The sequence below is a fragment of the Coffea arabica genome, chromosome 9e (assembly GCF_036785885.1).
Source record: "Coffea arabica cultivar ET-39 chromosome 9e, Coffea Arabica ET-39 HiFi, whole genome shotgun sequence".
Taxonomy (NCBI): domain Eukaryota; kingdom Viridiplantae; phylum Streptophyta; class Magnoliopsida; order Gentianales; family Rubiaceae; genus Coffea; species Coffea arabica.
The window spans coordinates 41,257,191-41,267,608 of record NC_092327.1 but is presented as its reverse complement, the minus strand read 5'-3'; the positions used below and the strand labels follow the sequence as shown (position 1 = coordinate 41,267,608).

The following is a 10,418-nucleotide window of genomic DNA, read 5'->3' as shown; positions in this document are numbered from 1 at the left end:
AAGTTATAAAGGAGGAAGTCTTACTTCCATGCGACCGTGGTGACAATTCAGCTGAAATCTTGGAGCAGGAGCTAGGCAAACCTGATATCCAGAGTGTTGACGTCCAAAGCAAGGACCCAGCTGACCTTATTGAGGAAAATGATGGTGTGCATTCTCCTGGTGCTGCACGTGGCCCACTCCCATGTGATACTGAAACAATTGACTTTGAAGGTCAGAGTCAGAAGATTGAGGGAAAAGTTCTGGATGGCCCCAACCAGGATCAGAATTCAGCGATCCTGGACGAGAGACCTTTGGAGTTAGAAATCAAACACGAGAAGGCTCAACAACAGAAAGATGGGTTTACTGGTGCCGAGTCATCAATTACAACTGGGACCAAGGAGATGGACATGGAAAAGAGTTTGACATGTGTACGGTCATCTTCAGCAGTTGAACCTGAGGAAGCAAAGTTGATCACTGGTTTGGAGTTGGTAACAGACGATGAAACAACCAAGGGATTTGGTAGTGCCTCAGCAGAGATGGAGGTTGAACTGAACAATGAGGTTGAGGGAGAATTTGAAAATCCACCCAATGTACAACCTGACACTGATATGAAAACAGCTTCTAATATGCTTCTGCCAGATAGAAATGCTTTCCTTGGGAATGAGTCAGAAACAGAGGAAAATCAAGCAGCCTTTATGAAAGAGTTGGAAGCTTTCCACAAAGAGAGGTTCTTGGAATTCAAGCCACCAAAGTTCTATGGAGAGCCATTGAATTGCCTCAAGTCAGTATTTCTCCTCATTTTTGGGTTTCCATATAGTTTTCAGAATTTCAGGGCTTTTGGGCTTATTTGTTCATTGCTTTACAAGCAGATTATGGAGAGCTGTAATCAAACTTGGCGGCTATGAACAGGTTTATTGAGTTTGTGCTTAATTTCTTCCATGTTTTATTGTCTTTTGATGCACATGATGTTTGAACATTTGGAAAATAAAGTCATTGTAGTTTCATGAGAATGAAGCACACATGCTTAAAGCAGAAGATTGTGGTTAATTCTTTTATTTAAACTTCACTTATCAAGAGGAATTGGCACCACAGACAATAAGGGAAGCATATGAACATAAGTGTTGTTTGAATGCATCTCAGTAAATACTGGAAAACATCATCTAGTATTTCCTGAAAAAGTGTAAATAATTTGGATGCTCATAAACTTTTCTGCTTCTCGATGTAATTAACTCTTTCAAGGAGGCTGCTGTTCTGTCATTACCCCGGATTTGTAGTAACATTAGACTTGAGACGTTTTTGATGCATTCTGGTGAAAGTTACCTCCTGTTTTATAGAGGGGAATGGCACTAGGCTGGTTTTAGAGGTTAATGATAGTGATTGTGATGGGAATAAATCTATTGCTTTCATTGACCCACTCTATGGGTTTTGTGATGACCAAGTGAATTTGGCACTTTTTGTCTGGTTAACCTCTCCTTGCTGCCCTTTTTTTAAATTATTTTGCAACAAAAATTGACAAACGTTCGCTTTCCTTCCTCTCCCAAACAACACCCCTGTTCCCCACCCTACCTGTTGATAGACCTATCACAGTTATGGTTGAGTTTGATTCGATTGTTGCAACTGCAGTTGTTGTGAGCAAATCAAAACTGGTTGAGTACTTGTGGAGATTCAAGAGACTGATCTGGTGTATTATGGAGTAATGGGTTGAATGGTAGGAAACTGAGTTGGATGTCTTGAGGACTGCAGCTTGTGATTGGGTAATCAATTGTGCTGCTACAAGCGGAGGTGCAGGTGCCAATACAGATGAAGAAGAAGGAAAAACAGCAAGAAAAGTAAAAAATAAAATAAAAATAAAAGATGGACAGCCAAATAAAAGTTTGAATGGCAGAATCATGGACTCCGTCAAAGTCTGCTGCTGATTTTGTGGTCATCAGACTGTTGAAGCAAGACAAGGAAGAAGGAAGAAGACGAAAACAAAAAATAGATAAAATTAACAGGAAAAATAAAGTTAATTCTAAACACATTCCTATAACAGACAATTAACTATCATTGAGCGGGTTTCAACCAAAACCCATTATCATTTTGGTTGAAACTATTGCTATTGCCTATTTGAGTGCCAAAGGGGTGGTTAGAACATCGAACTTGTGATATGATCACCCCTAAAACAACTTTGAATGCCAAGTATAATATTCTTTCTACATGTTTTAGGAGGGATAGTTGGAATGGTTTTGTGATACATATTACATGATTATGCATGTATAACATGTATGAAAAGTATGTTTTGCTGTGCTTGTTTTCCGATTTGTACCCGTTTCAAACAGCTTATCCATTATTGCTTGAGATTTAAAGCTTTGATACTATAGACCATATTTCTTGACTTTTCTTTAGTTCAGAGTTTCTTCACTCTTGAGGAGTTAAAATAAATGTATCATATGGTTTTGTTACCTGAAACTTTAGCAGCATTTTCAGCTCAAGTTAGTTCCCATCGGTAAGATGACTACATTATCAATGGTGTCTCTTTTTTTGGGATTGCAGGTGACTGCTTGCAAGCTGTGGCGGCAAGTTGGAGAATCTTTTAATCCTCCAAAGTAAGGGCTGCTGTTCATGAATTGATTGTAATTGAATGACATCTTATATCATGTTGCATGTTGTCTGTTGCTTAAAAAGGTTTTTTTTTTCACCTAAGATGACACCGGGCATGCTAAGTTTAATACAACTTTTAAGATAACTAGGAAACAAAATTCTGATTGAACTTTAACCTACTCAGCAATCAACTAATTGTGTTATTCGTAATAAGTAAAATGTGTACTGAAAAATTTAATTTTTAAAGAAATGGGAAGAGGAATGGGGGAAACAGTTGATTTGCGTGTGTGTCAATTTGATATTCTTGCCTCTGTATTCTTTATGTTCATCAAAAGTTCCTTTAGGCTTGTTCATCAGAGCCATTGGAACACTGAAGGCCCTAAATTTTTGTGCCACTCTGCTTCATTCTTATCTCCTAAAATCGTTTGCTTGCCCCCAATCCTCAATTATTTATAAGCCTTGGGCAATTAATGGTGAGTAGTTGACCTCCCAAATATTTGTCTTACCACAAATGTTTGCTCTTTTACTGTGGCCATCCTTTGATTGTTCTCCCAGTATTTTTTTTCCTGTTTGCAACAATGAAATCTTATTAAATATCAGTAGGGTTAGACCAGAGGCAGTTGTCCCATTATTACTATCCTCAATTTCCTAAAAGTATTAAGAGATTATCCACATATTCGGATTTTAAGATTACAGTTTACTTTTCCTAGTCTTTAATTGCCTCTAAAGCTATTCTCATGTGCATTCTTTTGCTAACATATTATTTTTATGAATTTACTTGGAAGTGTTTGTACTCTTTCTCCTCAAGATTAGTAAGCAAAGTTGCTCTATGTTGATTCTCCCAAGTTTATGTCCACGTCTCAACTTTTTGTACCTTTGAATTGCCTTCAACACCCATCTGTCTTTTGGGCCACACAGCACAGGCGAAAAACAAAATTTTTCAATATATGCATCCCAATAGGTAGAAGAGGTCATTCCTGGGTGAAAGTGTACGAGTTATCGTTCATGAATTGTTGACTATCTCTGTTGAAATTGGTCTTTGGTACATGTGGTTATAATTGTCACAGTGTATCTAGCTCGCCATGTCTTTATTGTGTTTTGATGCTTTTATTCCAATAGCATGAATAATATTCAAAAGATTTCATAACCTCTCCTTTATTTTCTCTGTAACAAGCCTTATCTTCAAAGTATTTGTTCCTCCTTGTATTCTGAATTCAGATCATCATTTGCATCCACATTCAATTTTTGTTATTTCCATTTAATATTTGCCTCTACTTGTTCAAGCATATGCTCTTTTTCCTTCCTATCTTCCAACTCCACTTGTTATTACCATTCAAGTTTCATTTGTACTTGTTAGGTTTGCTGATCTTAACTTGGTCTGCATTTGATATATGCTGTGACAAGTTTAATGTCTGACTAAGAATCCTGAAGCCAGTACTTAGTCGCAAGCAAATAAGTCTTATGAATCACTCAAACCATTCCAACCTTTCCAGTTTGGAATAAATCTGTCTGTGTCACAACGGGGTAGTTTCAGATTTTGTCTTTACAGATCATTATAGTGGATAAATGGTAATATTTTTTAGTGCAAGTTCACTTGAAAGAAGGTCATTGTAAATTAAAAAAAAATTGAAAAGGGATGATATAGGCTTTTATGGATAGCCTTCAGTATACTTGAAATTGAATCCCACTTTCTTGTCAGAGATTGCAGATTCAGCCAATTATAATTTTTTTTAGAGGGTGTAAAACAAAAAAAAAAAGGGATGACAGATAGGCCTTGGAAAATTGCAGCATGGGTGGCAGAGTTTGTGGTTATTTCTCCTGGTTTTTTATTGTGTGCTAGATGTTTTCTTACACTAGAATTGAGCATTTCTTTAATAGATTGAGAAACTTATACTGAGGATTGTATTTATACCTATGCGATATATAGTTTGATTACGCAGTATATGAAATAGATATAGGTTTCTCAATGATGGTCTCTTTGCATGACTTATATAATTGTTCCCTCATGATGTGTTTTTGTTAAGTTCATTTTGTTTGTTGTTGTTTTGGTAAGAGGATCCAGCATTTTCTTTTATAATTGTGCAGGACCTGTACGACAGTTTCCTGGACATTTCGAGGTTTCTATGAGAAGGTAAAGATTAGTTGACTGATTTTTCATTTATTCTTGATGTTATAAGATTTTTTAGGTATCTAGTGTAGTTAACAATTTGCCACCTGATGGGTAAGCTGGTACCGAAGAATTGTCAGGACTACAAGAATTTTGTAGAAGAGCCAAGCAGGGACTAGCTCTATGGCTCCAAAATGCAAAGGATATTTTGGATAGTTGTTGTTGATTACTTCATCTCCTTGCTTTTAATTCTTTGTTATTTCTCTTGTTCTCTGAAAGCCTGTATATGGAAGAGGAGCAGTATCCTAAATTTAACTCATCCTTCTTCTTGTGCAATATAAGCTCCAAAATATGGAGCATGTTCTTCACTGGCCAAGTCATGCTTCGTTAACCTACTGATGCAGAACTATAGAATCATATTTTTTAGCCATGCTATACATAAGCAGCACAGTGGTTGCTTTTTTGACCGATTATTTTTCTCACCATTAAATTAGCATATGCGTCCAGTAACTAATATAGTCTTGACATGAAGGCCAGCTAAGAATCCATAAAACCTTAAATTAGCATATGTGTCAAACAATTTTCAAAAAAAATGGTCAAATGAGAGATGTCAAGGGTTTATGAGAGATGACAAACAGGTAATGAGAGCTGAAAAATGGTCAAATAAAATACCCTCATCTAGTGTGTATCTGAATGCCATGTCTCATCTCGCGTGCATCTTATAGTAACAACTTGCACTAGAAGCAAATAGATAAGTTTGAAAGAAAGGCAAAAAGGATAAGAGCTGTTGATTTTAAGTTTCCACAATCTTGTAAAGAGGACTTACAGTGGGATAGCAAAAAGTGTCAAATGAAAACAGTAATTGCTGGTTTGATATGGTAATGGACCATGAGCATCCGTGCTCATCATACATGGGCCTAATTCCCATACATGCCAAAAAAAATACATCCAAACACTTGAAATGAACTTTATGGTTAACCTAATTGCTGGGTTTCTCTTTTGCCTAAATCAAATGCCCATACTGACATCCCTTTCCATGAATTAACACATCCTTACTTTTCTTACAATATTTCTTTCATATGTTTACCTGTTTCTGTTTCATTTTGAAATTGTTATTTGTTGCTACTGCAGGCACTACTGGAGTATGAAAAGCACAAAATGCGCTGTGGTGAACTTCCTTTTACTGATGCTTCCTTTGTAGAACCATCCGGCGCTGGCAATCAGGTAGTTGACATGTACAATCTTGTTAGTGGTAGAAGTTAATCAGATCAAGAATTGCTATTGTAAAGTTAGAAGAACAAAGCTGGAAGATTGACATTTGCAAGTCATGGATTTGAATTTGTTGAAATATTGTTTTGACTTCCATATCCATCCTTTATAGCCGAAACTAACGCCTTTAACCTTTTTTACGCCAGTAATTGCTGGTGTCATCTTCTTAAATGGCTCTAACTTTAGCTTCCTCATTCTGTTTTGTGTTCTGCCAACTGTTTCCTCACCAAACCAATCTCTTCACAATGCATACATTCATAACTAAGGAAATTTTCATTTGCAGGCAGGTACTAGTCAATCATCAGGATCAGGAAGAGCAAGAAGGGATGCTGCAGCTCGTGCTATGCAGGGTTGGCACAGTCAGCGTCTCCTTGGCAATGGAGAGGTTGGAGATCCGATTATCAAGGTGAGTGTAAGGGTAAACTTTTGTGCCATAAAATACATATACACTTGTTTCTTGTAGTGTCTGGTTGTTCATTGTGCTTTTTCCTTTATGCTGGGTTTGTGATTTGTAGGACAAAAATTTGGTTTCAACACCAAAGCGTGAAAAGCAGCTGAAAAGCGTTGGTAAGAATATAACTGAAGTGTTAGTTTCCTTTCTAGTCGGTAATGTTGAATTCTTTGCTCTGGTTGTTTTAATTTTCATTTGGTTCTCTAATGAAGGTCTGCTAAAACGTAAAAAGGCGTCTCCTGTTGATCATCCTCTCCATGGTGCAAGCATGAAAGTATCGAAACCACAGTTAAGAGCTCTGGATCCATGTGCTTTTTTTTTTTTGGTGACTAGAGAAGCGTACTTGTTATATCGTGTAATGCTGTTAAATGATAGTTTTTCTTCCTTATTCTGGAGTAAGGCCAGTTACCAGTGAACACACAAGGTGACTTCATGTCTGAAAAGGAGTGGGATGCATTATTATAGGAGAAGAATTAGAATTGGAGTTGGAAGATGTTAACATTTCATGAGAGAGTTATTCTTTTATCTTGTTCTATGGTTTCTTTTCTTTAGTTGGCAAAGTACTAGTTACTTCCCCATTTTTTAAATAGAGAGATACTGGTATTTTGGTAATTTCAAAGATCTTATGTTGTATCTGCTTTGGTGGTGGTGACAGAAAGGTATTGAAGAAAGTCCATAGACTCAGTCTTGCTTATTTTACCATCACTAAAGATACAAGCGACAAACTGCATCCTTTGCTTTTTAGCAGTGTTCAATTCATTTGATGAAGAACTGAGGTGTTAAAGTTAGGATATTGCTCAAATGCTGGTGAAATCATGTAATCAAATCCAGAAAAAATATGAACTGTTTAAATTACAGTCTTCAAAGATCTGAATGACAGTGGATGCAGTCAGTTTTAGCTAGAAGAGTTGAGTGAGATCCTTCATCTTGAGCTTCGTGATGGTCTCCCTGGTTCTATTTATATAATCTCATATTTATTCCAGAAGGTCTAGTTGTTTTATTGATTGGACTGGCCATGAGGAACTTGATAAACTAGATTGAAAACATCAATCTGATTTTTTTTGTATTTTCTTGGGATATTCACTAGTGATTACCTGTTAAAAGTGAAGATTATCTTGTTATTAACTATAATGGTGTTTTTTTTTAGTCATGTAATATGAGTTGGAGAGAGAAAGAAAAGGTGAGTAGTCTAGCATCTTGGCTTATTGCCTGTGTCTGTCAGTCTTTCTCACTTACATTTTGGAGAAAAGGTTGTGGGAGTAGATGCAGATTTAAGAGAAGGAATGAATATGAAAACAAGAGCTTCTGTTTCTGTAAAATGTGTGAAAATGTTGGCTAATTCTTAGGTCCTACACTGTTATTCCAAATTCTTTTCTAAATAATCTCCTATCCAAACATAACAAGTATGTTTTCGTTTCCAATGGTTATCTTTGCCTCTCTTGTAATATGGGATTATTCTGGAAACTCTGCAGCAAATCTTATCTTGGGAGGAACTTAAAAACTCAGTTTTCATTTCTCTGAAATCTAAGTGCTTATCATTTAAAAAATCTGTAATTTGAGATCCTGTGAAAATAACACCTTACTTCTTAGATGCTTCAAGTTCTGTTGAACAATTTTTTTCCGACACGACTATTTCTGAAAACCTTGTGACTGACCTTGATGTAAATCATTTTAAAGATTTCAAAGGAAGAAGAACTGGAGTAATACATAGAAAGTTTTGCCCACTTTTGCTAGAAACAATTAGGCCTCTTTGTGCAGTAATGATTTATTCTGAAAAGTGTCTTTCTTATCTTAATCAGTTCTTTTTAAGCAAAAATTTGAACTTTTCAAGTTAATTTCTTGTCCCGGTTAAGGTTTACATGTTCTATTGTAGTGGGCATAGACTGGATATCGGTAGTTGATATTTGTCCGTAGTGAAATAGCACTTTAGCTTGTGATCAACAGATCAAGTTACATTCCTTCAGCTCGAGATTTATGTCTTTTTTTTTTTTTTGGGGCATTAGACTGGATACGATGGTGGTAGATATTGGTAACCCGGCCGACTGGGTGAAGATTAATGTACAGAGAACAGTAAGTTTTTTCTCGCAACTCTTGCTTGGCCTCTTATATCAGGTATTCTGGAGTATCTCATGCATGAAAATTTAACTTTTTTTGTAACATTGATTGTACAGAAAGACTGCTTTGAAGTATATGCTTTAGTTCCTGGGCTTTTGCGCGAGGAGGTAATTGAAGAAATATGTGCCGTCTCTCTCTGTCGGAAAATCTATTGCTACTTTTTGCCATTTGTGTTCCAGAAGTATCACTTCCCGGTCAGGGGCCTGTATTTGAAATGTCATCTAGAATGGCTGGTCAGTTGATGAAAGAGAAAAAATATTGAGCATGAAAGAGTAGTATGAGATGTTTTCCTTTTGTGACTGGATTAAAACTCCTTTTCTTGGCTTCTTGAGAGTGTGTTTCCGTTGCTTATTTGGATACTGCTATGCTCACTTATGTGGATCTTCATGCTTCTGCTAAATTCTAGTTATTAGAATTTCACTTACTCAGAAGCATTGTGTTCTGCCAAAGTGATTTTTTATATTGTCTCAGAAGTGTAGTGCATGACATCTGACGTTGAATATAGAGTCCAACAAACAATCTTCTGATCATTTTAGTTTTGCTCTCATATGAAAACCTTTTTCGCTTTTGTACTGTAGCCTGGAAAACTATCCATTCCGGTGGTTTTATATTTTTATTGAGGCAGTTGTAGCTGATGATTATCGGTCTTCAGGGGGTTCAAAATTTGAGGCTGATTATGAACTATCTACCTGTTTGATGGTTTGCAATTCATAGTGCTTCAGTTACCTTTGTGAGCTTGCTTTGTATTAGATGGGCTTATTCTTGATTAAAACCAGGTGCGGGTGCAATCTGATCCTGCAGGCCGCTTAGTTATATCTGGTCAGCCAGAACAGCTGGATAATCCTTGGGGAGTCACTCCATTCAAAAAGGTTATTTTTGTGTCTCTCATAATTATTCGTACGATTAAACCTCATTATTGCTGTATAAATAGTGCACAGGTTGAATTCATTTGATAACAGTGCATGTATAGTTGGGTGTTTCTGCAAAATCTGGTGAGGCCAAATTACCCTTCTCTCTCTAATGTGCGTTCGGGTAGCAGGGAACTGATGAGTGAGCCAGTGTGTCAATGTTTATCTGCTGATAGGACATTTCACTGGGCTAGGAGTAGCATGTCTACAGAAGAAAATTTTGCTTTTGTTATGTGTGCTTGATACATGGAATAATGTGACAGATAAAGTTGTTCCTGTACCAGGTAGTCAGCTTACCATCCAGGATAGATCCTCATCAGACATCTGCTGTGGTTACCTTACATGGCCAGTTGTTTGTGCGAGTACCATTTGAGCAGTCAGACACCTAGAATGTGGAAAAGGTACATTGAGCTCCATTTGCTCTGTCTGGTTATCTGAAGACAGAGAGAGAAGGAGAGATTGTTGGGGGAAATGGAGCTACGGATGTCAAATTTGCAATGAAAGTTTGACTTTGTACTGCAAGCTCACAATGAAGCTTAAAGTTTTTTTTTTTTTTTTTTTGTCTTAAGAAAAAAGAAAACACTTACTGCTGTTTAACGTAAGCTTTGCGGCTGAATTATCTTTTGTGTAGATACTATCTACTTACTGTAGGTTCAGTATGCTTAACTTTTCCGACCCTTCTCTTTGCTGTCCGGTTCATGTGGTTCCTTTAGTTGGACCTGTACATTTTCGTTGCCAAACATACATGCTTGCTATCATTTTTCTTCGAAGATTTGAGTATTTCTATCTGAATTTATGTTCTTTAAATTTACTCCCTCGGTTTGAAGGTCTAGTGCATGGTCCCCTTGTTTGCAAAATATATTTCTACTAGTTCGATGGGAAGTATGACTGATACAATTACTGAGGAAAGAAGTACTTGATATGGGATAATATGATACTTGCTATGCTCAATTTTTTTGTAAGTACTCCATTAATTACTACTTTTCAGTTGCAAATATATCCGAGGACA

The 10,418-nt window shown here is 36.7% G+C and overlaps 1 protein-coding gene across 4 annotated transcripts in view; it reads left to right on the top strand.

The window, feature by feature from the left end:
- LOC113709569 (AT-rich interactive domain-containing protein 6-like) overlaps positions 1–10,179 on the top strand; it is an 11,227-nt gene extending 1,048 nt beyond the window's left edge. Inside the window, exons 3-14 of one of the 4 annotated variants that reach the window (XM_072066325.1) lie at positions 1–760; positions 849–888; positions 2,512–2,564; positions 4,645–4,690; positions 5,798–5,890; positions 6,219–6,341; positions 6,451–6,502; positions 6,599–6,674; positions 8,390–8,456; positions 8,558–8,734; positions 9,278–9,370; positions 9,694–10,179. The exon at positions 1–760 is cut by the window's left edge and continues 179 nt beyond it. In XM_072066325.1, the coding sequence (XP_071922426.1) occupies positions 1–760; positions 849–888; positions 2,512–2,564; positions 4,645–4,690; positions 5,798–5,890; positions 6,219–6,341; positions 6,451–6,502; positions 6,599–6,674; positions 8,390–8,456; positions 8,558–8,734; positions 9,278–9,370; positions 9,694–9,798 (1,685 nt within the window). In that variant the 3' untranslated portion in view covers positions 9,799–10,179. The remainder of the gene's footprint in view (positions 761–848; positions 889–2,511; positions 2,565–4,644; positions 4,691–5,797; positions 5,891–6,218; positions 6,342–6,450; positions 6,503–6,598; positions 6,675–8,389; positions 8,457–8,557; positions 8,735–9,277; positions 9,371–9,693) is intronic. The other 3 variants (XM_072066326.1, XM_072066327.1, XR_011821519.1) reach the window with 3 other exon arrangements.
- The last annotated feature ends 239 nt before the right edge of the window (positions 10,180–10,418 follow it).